Source organism: Epinephelus moara, chromosome 5 (assembly GCF_006386435.1).
Source record: "Epinephelus moara isolate mb chromosome 5, YSFRI_EMoa_1.0, whole genome shotgun sequence".
Classification (NCBI taxonomy): Eukaryota; Metazoa; Chordata; class Actinopteri; order Perciformes; family Serranidae; genus Epinephelus; species Epinephelus moara.
In genome coordinates this window covers 22374811-22387667 of record NC_065510.1, presented here as the reverse complement: position 1 = coordinate 22387667, position 12857 = coordinate 22374811, and the positions used below count along the sequence as shown (strand labels likewise).

General features: G+C 41.6%; 1 protein-coding gene across 1 annotated transcript in view; it reads left to right on the top strand.

Annotated features, from left to right (window-relative positions):
• nr3c2 (nuclear receptor subfamily 3, group C, member 2) overlaps positions 1-12857 on the top strand; it is a 92772-nt gene that overhangs the window by 50370 nt on the left and 29545 nt on the right. The window contains exons 3-4 of the mRNA XM_050045003.1: positions 2913-3040; positions 12380-12496. Coding sequence (XP_049900960.1) covers positions 2913-3040; positions 12380-12496 — 245 coding nt within the window. The remainder of the gene's footprint in view (positions 1-2912; positions 3041-12379; positions 12497-12857) is intronic.

Here is a 12857-nt window from a genome sequence, read left to right as displayed (position 1 = left end):
ACAGACGCGTGTCCCAAATATAGGCCAGTTGATATCAGTAATTTAAGCAAAAAATAGCCTATGCTTCTAATTGAAGTTTTACGGTATTAATAATCAAACAAAAGATAAGATAAACATGTTGGTGCTCTAATGCAAACTATGTCAGGGCTGCAACTAACAATTATTTGTATAACTTAATCCGCCCATTATTTTCTCAATTACTGATAATTTTGTCAATAAAATTTCAGCAAACAGTAAAAAATCTCCTGTGTAATTTCCCAGAGTCCAAGGTGACATCTGTCTGTTTAATGAGACGAACAGTCCAAAATTCCAAAGCCGATTATGACAAATGAGAGCATCAAATTCTCACATTTAAGAAGCATGAAACCAGGGCGCCCGGTAGCTCAGTGGGTAGAGCAGGCGCCCCTTGTACAATGGCAGTGTCCTTGCTGCTGTCATCCCCTTTCACACTTCAAACTATTAGTTTAGTTTATATACTTTATTAATCCCCCTGAGGGGAAATTCAATGTTTTCACTCTTGCTTGTCAATTACACACAGGTCTGAAAGACACACACATGCACAAACAGGACCTATACATGCACTAAGTGGAGCGATGTCAGAGTGGGGGGGCTGCCCTTGGTGAGGCGCCCCGAGCGGTTGGGGGGTTCGGTGCCTTGCTCAAGGGCACCTCGGCAGTGCCCAGGAGGTGAACTGGCACCTCTCCAGCCACCAGTCCACGCTCCATATTTTGGTCCCCACAGTGACTCGAACAGGCGACCCTCCGGTTCCCAACCCAAGTCCCTATGGACTGAGCCACTGCCGCCCCACCTGTCATTAACAGCAAAAAAGCCTCAAAAATAATCTTAAAAAAGAAGCATAAAACCAGCATTTATTTGCCTTTTTTTTTTTTTTTTTGCTAAAAATCGTTGTTGCAGCTCCAGACTATGTTATGTCATTTCTGCGCTGCAATTTCATTTTATTTAATGGCCAAAGCCTGTGTCGATACCGACATGCAGTATCTCTGGGCTACACTGCTGACACTGTGCAGATGCTCTGTAAATCTGTACTGACAATAAACATAATTTATCAGTGACATTTTGAATGCCTTACTAACCTAAATTTGCTTATATTGCAAATTTTAATAAACGTCTATAAACTGACAAAGCTACTACGACAACCAACTACACCCAAGCAGAATCTAACCCAACAGCCCAGTACCTTTTGACTGGTCATACAGTGATTAAACAGGACAAATGTATCAGCAGTAAACCCATACAAGATAGGAAACACATGCACTGATTAAGGTGAATCTGATGATTTACCTTGATAATAATTTTAGGTCATACTGTCCACAACAGAGAAATCAACCAGCTCGCACACTGCAGAGCGCCAATGCTCAGTCGAAATTTATTCAGGTAAGTAACGTTTCGAGCGTCAGGCTCTTCATCAGACTTTTTTTTAGACAAAGGGTGCCGCCATCTTAAATACACACATGACGTGGTCACATGATGCAATGATACGTTACAGGCCCAGAGAAAAAGGAGGAAAAACAATGACCTCCTGTTAGAGATGTCCGACATAGTATATATAACAAATAGAAAAATCAACATGCCAAAAATAGACATGCAAAAAATAGAAGACAAGATGATAAGTACATGTGCCAGCGTGTACACACAGACACACACAACCCCTGTCTGTGAATGCACAATAGAACATACACAAATCAGCAGACCCACACATACACAGCTTTAGTGTACGGACACCAGTGCTGTACACTAAGAGATACATCACATCACAAACACAAGCTACTTGGAGCATCAGTGTGAATATATACAAAACACCACATACAAGGATGCCGCTGGAAAAATATTTAAAGATAACTCTCTTAAAAAGGCATATCAGAGTCAGGCATCTGTCAAGCCGTCATAAAGGACAGAAAAATCAACAGAAAAATCAACCGCCTTAACAGAGGGGCCCCCTCTATGTACTGTCCAGCCTTACTTTGTGTGCACTCAAGTCAATGTCAGTTCTCTAAACATGGTAGAAAACTGCTTTGAATGTGCCTCTTCTATCAATAGATGAATTATACACAGACGTCATCCATTACTTTTAACCTTAGACTCATATTACCACTACCCACATTTGTAGAAAGAGGTAAACTGTAACTAAATGTAACTAATTCTCTCATTTAGCACTGCATGACAGAGTAAGAAGAACATACGGTTCATGCTGAGCTTTAATGGTCATGTAATTGTAGAAATCAGTCAGTAGTGAAAGCAGTAAATGATGCCAAAGTAAACAATGCCTTGGATCAGGCAGAACTGCAGCAGACTGTCAGCTATGCTGTTGCCTGTTGGTTTTTTGCTCGGAGTAAATAACGACACATTGACATGGTACGTCAGTACTCATTCTCACCTTTAAACTTTGACCGTGAACTGGTTCCAAAGTTTATACTAATACAGTTAAATATTTGCTCTGTCGTGGTTTGTATTTTTTTCCCCCTCACTACTAAATACTTTTTCCACCGCCTGGGACTTTTTATGCCAGAGAAAGGGACAAGTGTTTTCGATCTTACTTAAATTTGACATCCTGCTCTGTGTCTCTCTGCTTATTGAATTTAAATAATCTCTCCTATAATTCTGTCATTGTCATCTCTGTGAGCCTGGTGAGGCTATAAATCAGATGAGCGCAAAGCCTTCCTCTCTTGGTTGGCAGACATCTTTATGGCTAGCCACATTGTGCTGCTACTGTACAGTGGGTCATAAAAACCCAAGAATGTTTCACAATGTGTATCAGGCAATAACGCTGTACGGAAGGGGACAGACTGCCCTGGCTTTGTTGTTGACTTTTGAGAATTCTTTGGTGATTTATGTCTCATCTGAAAACTCTTGTGTGTGTGTGTGTGTGTGTGTGTGTGTTTGTGTCCTTTCAGCTCGCCACTGAGACAACCGTCCTCAACGGCCAAAGTGTGCCTGGTTTGTGGAGACGAGGCATCAGGATGCCACTATGGTGTCGTGACGTGTGGAAGTTGCAAAGTCTTCTTCAAGAGAGCCGTGGAAGGTATGGCGTTAACTCATGTTCAGACAAGATATCACTGGTTAGGTCCTCTGTAGGCTGACTGAGAGTGTTTAAAACACTGCAACTTAAAGGCAGACGATGCAAGATTGACGGTAACTGTAAACACAGAGTCACTTCCTTTGGGGTTTCAGCCCACACTATATTTGTGGGTGTGTCTCTTGGATGCCTGTTGCTTACGTCTGGCTCCTGGTAGCTACCTTTTTATAAAGCCCCGACGTCACCTGAGTGCTGTGAGGGTGCACGCCCATAAACATCCTGAACACAGAAAATAAGATGAAAATAAGAAAACACAGGCAGAGGGCAGAGTCTCAGCAGAAAAATACAGCACCACACACTTCTAGTGGGTCATAAGTGATGACTGAGAGGGATTACATCTTTATGAGACTATACAGTATATTGTTTTAGGAAAATCCTGCATAGTATATCTTAAAGAAAACACGAGAAAATGAAAATATACAAAAACCACTTCGTCACCACTTTGACTAAACAGAAATGCTGAAGCAAAACAAGCAAATTAAGAAACACATTGCCAATTCCACAACACAAAGGCAGCACAAAGCAATGCACTCCAGATACAGACAACACAAGCAAATAGAGAAATGCTGCAAGTCAACCACAACAATGGAATTAGGTTACAACACAATAGAAGTCTCTGTGCTAAAAATGATGATGAGCATGCTTGTAATTAATAAAGACTGAAGCGAGGTGTGTAGCCAATTTCTCTTGTAATGCTGGAATTGTGCAATCGGAGTGTTAGAATTCAAATAAATTGATCGCTCTTTCGTGTGTTTTCTATTGTGGCAGTGTGTTGAGCTCTCTTGGCCACTGTACTTTTCCTCTACTGCCTGTTTAAAAAGAAGAGAAAACACCTCTCTTTTTTTATTGTGTACAGGAGAGTGACGTATGTTGTTTAAACGCTAATCCTAAAGCTAATACTCGTATGACTGTAAGAGGAGAGTGCCATTGTGCCAGTGTTAAACTATTATTCAGCAGTTTATCACCTGAACTCACAACTTCAGAGTTGTTGGTGGATACTCTTATTAACTAGTAGTGCAGTAGTTGGTTGGCAGTGCCTTATGCCAAGTATGTTTTAATTTGTGGTACAAGCTTACAGCTTTTCCAACTGGGAAATGTTAATGAGAAAATGTGTGCAAATACAGTAACTAAAGTAATTTTCACATTTTTAAGTTAATGACTTTTTTCCCTGATAGAGCACAGTTTGAAAAGCTCACTGAGACAAAGCAGACTTGAAGCAGCTTGTTATTCCCATCTAGGCAGCATGCAGCAGTGCTGATCATTTTTGCAAGAGTTATTAACCAATAGAGGATGCTGGTTTTTCACTACACTGTTTTACAAAACAAACTACAGTTTAATCTCAGCAGACCTTGTACTGCATATTTATTTTTCTTCTAAAACATCATTAAAATGACTAAAAAACATTTGGTACATTACATTTATAGACTGTGACCAAGTTGAGTGGCACGTCAGGTGAAAAAAAAAAAGCAAAAACATTCAGGAGGTAATTCTCCTGCAGCAGCCCTTTATGTTATATTTAGCTCAGGAAAAATCAGCAGCAGCCATAATGTGCTTTTCATTTTGTGCCTGTTGCCTGAGGCGTTGGCCTCACTCATTAAGATGAGTGTTTGAATGCAAAACACACTCTTACAGAGCCAGTGCAGGCAGGAGAGGAAAAAAAAGCAAGCAAACAACCCTTCCTGTCAGCCATCAGGCCCTCTAGGTGTTTTCCTGACCGTTGGAGGAATTGCACTCATTCCCAATCAAATCATGCCTTAATTTGATGATATTTACACACAGTCATTACGGCGACCTGAAACCAGATTACGTGTCAGGGGTTATCGAATCAGACATGCCACTGTTCTTGCTTCAAGCAAGGCCAGCAGAGAGCCGGCGGCAGATGCGAGAGATCTGACTTTGTGGGAGAGTGTTAGCCAGGTGAGGCTTAGAGAAGTGGAGATCTCTATAGGTTATGTGATTAAACCCTATCTGTCGCTCATATGAAGTATAATTACACTAACATGAACTCATTGATTGTTTAATGCCCCTCAAATCTAATGCAGCGCTCTTTACTTTACGAGGATCTCTCTGATTGGAGCTTCCTCTTGATTCTGCCAAACAACTGCTATTGTGCGAGCTATGACAGCATAATAAGGGCAACCTATTCGGCGGTGTGATGTCATCAAGGTTGCTCGCGACGTGTGCGCCCTTCTGATGTGCAAAGCGAGCTGTTACCTCACTTGACCCCTCCACAGCTGCTGCTGAGGTGGAAAGAGAGAGGTAAGGTGGAGAGAAGGCAAAGGATGAAAATAGTGAGAGAAGGATTTTGCAAAGTGAAGAGAGATAGAGGACAGTGAAACAGATACAGCGAGCGAGGTGGGGGGGGGGGAAGGACAAAGAAAAAGTCAGACGCAGACAGAGAGATAAAGAGAGGAGGAGCCGAGAGAGGGAGTAAGAAACAGGGAGAGGGATGGAAAACGATGTGTCAGCAGTGAGCGCCGGAGAGGTGTAAGTTAGGACGTGAGAAGACGTTTCACTCCTCCCCTCTCGCAGTATTTCCTCCTCCTTCTCCTCCTCTTTTCTCTCAAAGTTAAAAACTTAGACTTGGCATATGAGATATAAAAGAAGACTGCAGAGAGTGGGCATCTGTAGAAGGGGAATAATCCAGCCCATGCTTAATTTCTTTTGGCACCGCCTGCCTCGGGGGACAAAACTTTTCAGTCGTCTGTAGCTCATTAGACGACTAAACTGGCTCACAGCCCTTTACTACAGAGCTAGTTAGCATTTTGGAGTCATCAACAAATCAGATGAAATCCTCTGACTGTGGAGGGTCTGGTTTCCCCTTTGTACAAGTCAGTCAAGTCATAGTTAGGTAGCTTTATTTTACATTACCGAAGCTTGGCACTGTTATTCTTTGAAGTCTACATTTTAGATTTACATTCAGACCATCTGTTTGGAATATCTATTGGCCACATGGGCCTTTTACTGTCCAAATCTGTGCACTTACAGTCCTCCTCAAGAGGACAAATATTCATTTAATTTCTGTCATATCTACCAGAAGGCACAGCCAACTGTGCAGCATGACGTTTATAACCATGGTCCCAGGAAACATATAGAAATGCTAAATTATGAGCCGGGTACTGACTGAGAGCTTTTCAAAATGCCCTCAATTCATTCTTTAAGCGTTCACATGCACGCACATTTATTTCATAAAAGACACATTCATCCACCTGCTCTCCTATTCACTGCAAGTCAAACAGTTTATCTTATACAGTATGGCAGCTCTTATACTCACACTTTTTATTTACTGTCATATAAACAAACATAGAAGAAGAGGGGTAATAACTTTTATAAAGCTCACAAGTTTTTGCAGTTGTGCTGCTACTGTTGAATCAACTGTCACATGCAAGCATGCAGCCAATTTATAGGCTCCATTGAAATGAATGGACTCTTCGGTGTAAACATTTATCCTGCGCTGCGGGAAAATGCCTTCTGACACAAAACAACAGTTCCTAAATATGTGTTATGGCCGCTAATGAAATGTGGAAATAGCTGAATGCATTCATATGTGCTTCTCTCCTCCATCCACTCCACTAAAGACTAGTTTGTTGATACAAGACAGCTGCACTCAATAAACGGCTCCATGTGGAGCGCATTTGAAGAGTTGAACGCTAGCTTATTATTCACATGTCATCAGTGGCTTGGCATGTCTGCACTTTGCAATAATACTAGGCCCTGCTTTTAGCTCACTAGGTGTTTTTTGCTGTTCTCTTATTGAACCGAGAGGTTCACAGAGACATTAGTCAACCTTCTTATGGCCCCACTGTGTTCTGTGATGTGACTGGGTCGTGGTTTCCATGGCGCTGGTGTCAATCTAAAAACCTATTCTTCGGTACCGCCTCTGTGGGAGAGGTCATCTGAGGACAATTCTCGCGCTGTTTCTGCTCTGAGTGGCAGCTCTGCCGTCCAATCACATCTTTCTCAGCGCGGGGGCCGGGGGAATAAAGGCCTCCCTCCCATGCCGGAGTGAATGCTTCAGGTTGTGTGTGAGAGGCTCATGTAACAACGGCTGGAGTGAAGCCATTTAGCAGCGCTGCCTCGATTTCCAGCTCCACAACACATGTCTCACATCAGAGCTTCTTTGATCAGAAACTGCACAAAGCATTTGCACAAACACAATCACAGGCGGAAACTAACCATGCACACATGTATGGACACTGCCTTCTTCCGAAGTGGTATAGGAATTCAGGTGCACAGCACTAGGTCGAAATTAAATCTGCAAAGCTTGCTGTAAGTATGTGTGTGCCCCACATTGCTAATAGGCATTTAGGTTGGGGAATGCAGCCTGAGGAGGGGTCTCTTTTACACAACCTGGATACATTTACTGTTACTGTATATGTGTGCATTTTACATCCTTACCACTCTAAAAATACACACAGAGCTTATAGTATGTTAGGGCTGCAACTAATGATCTTCTTTTTTTATAAACAACAAATCTGCCAGTTGCTTCTTAATTAATCAATTAAGTATTTAGCTTGTAAAATACTAGGGGGAAAGTCACACTTTCCCTGAAGCAAAGTTGACATCTTCAAATTGCTTGTTTTGTCTGACCAATAGTCCAAAACTCAATTTCTTTTAAAACAAAGACACGCAACAAATCCTTACATGTGACAAGCAGGAGTCAGCAAATATTTGTTTTTTTTTAATCTTTATAAATGACTTAACTTAACTTGCTACATTATTTTATTTCTTCTTCAAATGATTAATAAATCATTTCACTGATTATTTTGGCACTACGATAAACACTATTCACAGCATTCTGCCAACATGACGCCTGTCGTAACAGGTACGCTGTATTTGTGGTGCACGTATGATGATATAACACGCTCATCCGTGCCCACACTACTTCCTCTGTGCCCTCAGTTCAACTGGCCTCGGCTGACCTGCAGGCCTGATGGTTCTTCATTGGATATAATCTGACCTCCATCTCTTCCTGCTCCCTGGTGATACCTTTGTTCTTTGACATCAATGCAAAAAGGATCCAGTGCAGTCGGAGGGTTACACCTTTTGTGTTCAACCAAATAAGCAGTGCTAATCTGATGGTTTTTATCAGTGCCTTCACTGATGATTGCTTTATTAAAGAAACAGTATACAGACAGTTGTGGTTTACTCTCTGACGGCTTCTTAGCCTTTTCAAAGTCTCAGTGTGGCACATAATCTGCTGTAAATGCACATGTCAAATGCACTTCCTCTATACATAAAAATGACATATCAAGTTGCTGCTGAAAAAATGAAGTTATGATGATTTTTCTATGACAAGCATCTGAAAAACTTTCATGTTACATAATCGATAATATACAAACAGAATTAAGTGGAATTGTTTTTCTTCAAAATGTAAGTTTAATCTTTCAGAGAGGCCTTCAAGTAATGTTTCAACACACAGAATATTTTATTTTCAAACCAGCTTTGATGAGGAAGGACATACACAGTGGTGGGCATATTTCTGTTGCAACGCTTCAGCCTGAAAAGAAGTCAGCAGCTAGCGCGCTTTGATTTGTGTGATTTGGAACAAAGTCAAATGTGTTTTTAACCTCTAGTTTTAAGACCATAAAAATGGTAATACTATCTATATATTAAATAAAAGACTGGTTCCCAACCTGGGCTTCCAAACTTCCACTATGGGTCGCCAAGGCTTCACTGAGGGATCGCCAGGCCTTTTTGATTTTAAAAGGGTTAAAGAAAGCTTTTAACAATTTACAGGAGCCTTATATCTCAGCATTTCATTCATTTTTGTAAAGAAAACTGAGGCTCCAATGTCGACCTGAACACAAGCCTTCTCTCTCTGCTTAACGGACTCACCCTACGCTAGAAAAGCATACAGTTAAAAAAACCAAAGAGTTGATAGCACAATGGCAAAGCATCAGGAAAAAAATTGCTAAAATTGATAGATAGAAAGACAGATGGCCTCTGATGCAATAATAATTGGAAATAATCCGCTCAAAATGTATTAAAATCACTCATCTTGCACAAACTTCCTGCATTTATTGTGTTCACCATATGGGTTAAATGTACAGTTTATCAGTTGTTCTGTACTGTTATGCAATGAATATATTATGAAATATCCATAAAATATGACACTTTGTCATGGGTCATCAGTCGTACTACTCAATGATATAAAAGGGGTCCCCTAAGGATTGTGGATGAGAGTACCGTGAGACAGATTTTGGATTCTAACTGCTTTTATCATAAACGCTGCCATAGCTGACTGCTTTTTTTAGACACCTCCAAATACCATATTAAGGCCCAAATAATGACTAAATGCAGTATGTACAAAGGCAGCAGATGGTGAAAATCTTTGTGAGACGGAAATGCACAGGACAACAATTTAGAGATATAGCAGATTATTATAGGAGTAGAGAGATTAGTAAACAAAATAACAGCTTCTATTTACTTCCCCTTTTTTAACTTCTGCACCCTCTTTTTTATGACGATCCAGACAAGGAAACTTAATTGTGCAGAGCCCCATCCAACACAGCTGTTTGTGTGTTGTCCAAAGAGCTGGAGTAGCAGCGCTATTGCAAGCCAGTGATTTGCATACTGCTGGCCCAGTGGTAGCAGCAATTACATCTATGAGAGGCCTGTTTTTTTCAGTTGTTTGGTATTTTTGTTTGGCTATGTAATTTAGGTTGCATAAATACCAATGAATGACGATCACAGAATTGACCGAATGCTTTGTGAGTGGATAATTAAATGGCATTAGTTTATGAGAGTGACATAGTTTCCTTTAGTTATATGCCATCTTGCGTCTGCAGGACTGGCTTGCAACTAAGAGATCTGCAGCCACTACTAAATGCCATTCAGAGGAGCACAGTAGTATTATTGATGTGGGTCAGCAGCCACTGTATCTGAGAGGCTATTTACACAATCGGGGGCCTGACCACTTGTGTCTAGTGGCTATTCAAAAATGTCAGGTTAAAGGCTGTATTTTAAGCAAAGGCCCGAAGTCTGTGTGTGTTTTGTTTGTAAAGCGGATTCACTGTAGCTGGCAAGAGGACTGCAGGGCAGATTACTCTTGTTAAAGTGGGGTCCCCATAGGAAAGAGTATTTCCCTTTCAGAAGAATGTCCTCATAACTGATGTACGCTGGAGCTGACAGACAACAGAGACGACTCAGCGGGTTGTTGCCAGATTGTGAGATCATTAGCTAAAAGTAGACGTGAGTGGACTCCATTAAAAAACTCTTGGGGTTGCCATGTAATGGAGAATACTGACAGAGTGTGCATTGTACCAACAGACAGGAGTTATTAGGATGATGTCAAATTCAATAGAGTATCTAAGGGAATCTTCTTCATGGAGTATTGTATGAAAATATCTTGACAGGATATGGCATTATTGAATATTTTGGTTGTACAAACAGAAGTTATAGATTTATGTGGAAGATGCACATGAGAATATGAGTCAAAATTACTTTATATATTTACCATTTTCATTGGAGATGAAAGTTTTATATTATGTTTTCAAGGTAAGCCTGAAAAAGTATTATTTATCAGTAGCCCACCACGTGCCAGGTTGATAAGCAAATGCACATATTCAGAGGTAAACATGCTGTGCGAGGCCATGTGAGTGCATGCACACACAGTGCATAAATAAACAACTTCTCCCCCTTTTCAGATACACACACACACAGTCGCGCGCATACACACCATCGGACTACGACTTCGCCTGTCTCATAAAGTGTATTTCACTCCAACAATTATTAACAAGATTCACGGGAATGAGCAAAACAGTTGACAGGAAGACTCCAGAGTTTTCAGAATTGCCATTTGGTCTGGCCTATCCAAGCGAGAGTGTGTGCCGATACACACGTGTGTGTGTCTGTGCACGAGGGGGGGTGGGGAAGGGGATGGCTGCGTTGTGTTTCCTGTGTCGCAGTTTACTGTTTTTTAGAGCAAGAAAAATGGGCTTATGTAACGGTCATGTGATTTAGCCAGAAATAGTGGTGGGGCTACAGCTGCTGCCTCTCCTCCTGCAGCTCGGTTCCTTGGCTTTTGGCAGCAGCCAGACAGACACACTGCGCACTACTCCTGCTAGCTCAGAAAACAACTTCTGCTCAGTCCTACACACAAATACAAATACTGTACTGTAGATGCAACAAAAGGCAGTGCGCAGAATGTACATGTTTGGGCAAACTGCATGTAAACAATGCACAAGCTCTCATGCTAAAACACAAGTCTGTGCCAGAAATCTTTGGTACTCCTGAAGAAATAAATGATTCAAGACAAACATATACATATAGATTGATGTATATTGACCTGCAAGCATGTGCATGCACACAACCATACACACCATCTGAGATTTACACACAAATTTAACATCAACCCTGACAGAGATAAGCCATGTACCGGGGTCACTGGGGTCACTACGCCACACTATACCACTCCATCTGGGTTGTGTCGTGATTTCCATGTGTGTGTATTTGTTTGTGAAATCAGATACAGCATTTGCAGTTTTTTTTTTTTTTTCAAATTGCCAAGTGGAGCAGCTTTGGCTGTGTGTGTGTGTGTGTGTGTGTGCATGTGCGTTCATGTTGTGTGTGTGTATGTATGGGAGTGAGAGAGTGAATGACTGTATGTGTGCACGAGCATGAGCCTGCCTGTGTGTGGGCGTATGGCGCTCTGAGGCTGGCGGACGTGTGGAAAAAGGGAAAAAGGAGGAATGGAGACGCAGGCGTAGAGAAGGATAAGAGTGGAGGAGGAGAGGAGCTGTACAGTGAAGAACTAGTGAAGCGGAAGGAAGCGCTCTGAAACGGGAGATCATTGGGTTTAGCTAAGGGCTAGGCAGGAGGCAGGAGGGATTCTCGCCATGTTAGCATCACTGTCAGGAATAGTCTAGCTGCAGCCAGTGTCCTGGTTCCAGCGAATATTAATACCCCCATGCCATATACTGTAAAATACACCATTAGTCATGCATTGTAGAATGTGAGAGCGGAATAATCACAATTTCAATCAGTTTCACAGTGATAATCATGAAATGTAGATCTCTGATATTGCCAGACATTTCACGGGTTTCTGTGTTGACCTACATTACAAACACCGACAGAGATTCTACAGTGAATCAAACATTTACTTCTGTTCACCGAATCACATTTATACAACTATAATTCAGTACTGCATCTCTTTTATGTTCCTCTTTATTGCTCTTTTTAATATCTCTGCTGCACATCACTTTGAAAATATTACCTCTGTCCTGTGTCAAACTGCATGTACTGTTCAACATCCTACTGACGCTGTGTCTTGTCTTTCTGTAGGTCAGCACAACTACCTGTGTGCCGGGAGGAATGACTGTATCATTGACAAGATCCGAAGGAAAAACTGTCCGGCATGTCGCGTACGGAAGTGTCTCCAGGCCGGGATGAACCTAGGAGGTGAGGAGTCACACCCTCATTACAGATTCGCCCTGTCACGTGTCCCCGATGTGACATTTGAGTCAGCTGCTCTCTGCTTATAAGAAATGATAGATATAGAAAAGGAGGTCTGGCTGTAGTCACAGGAGGCCCGAGGATGCTGAGTCATAGGATGTTTGTGTGTATGTGTGTGCATATAGTATATCTGAGCACAATCTGCATAATGCATCTGCAGAAGGCGTAGATCTACAGTACTCTATACGATGCCAGCTGACAAAGCCTGCAGACAAGTTACAGTATTGTATTAAGAGGAAAGACGACACTGTGGTTGAGAGGGATGTGGAATCAAATGTATTCATTTATTGCCACTGGCTTATTTCAA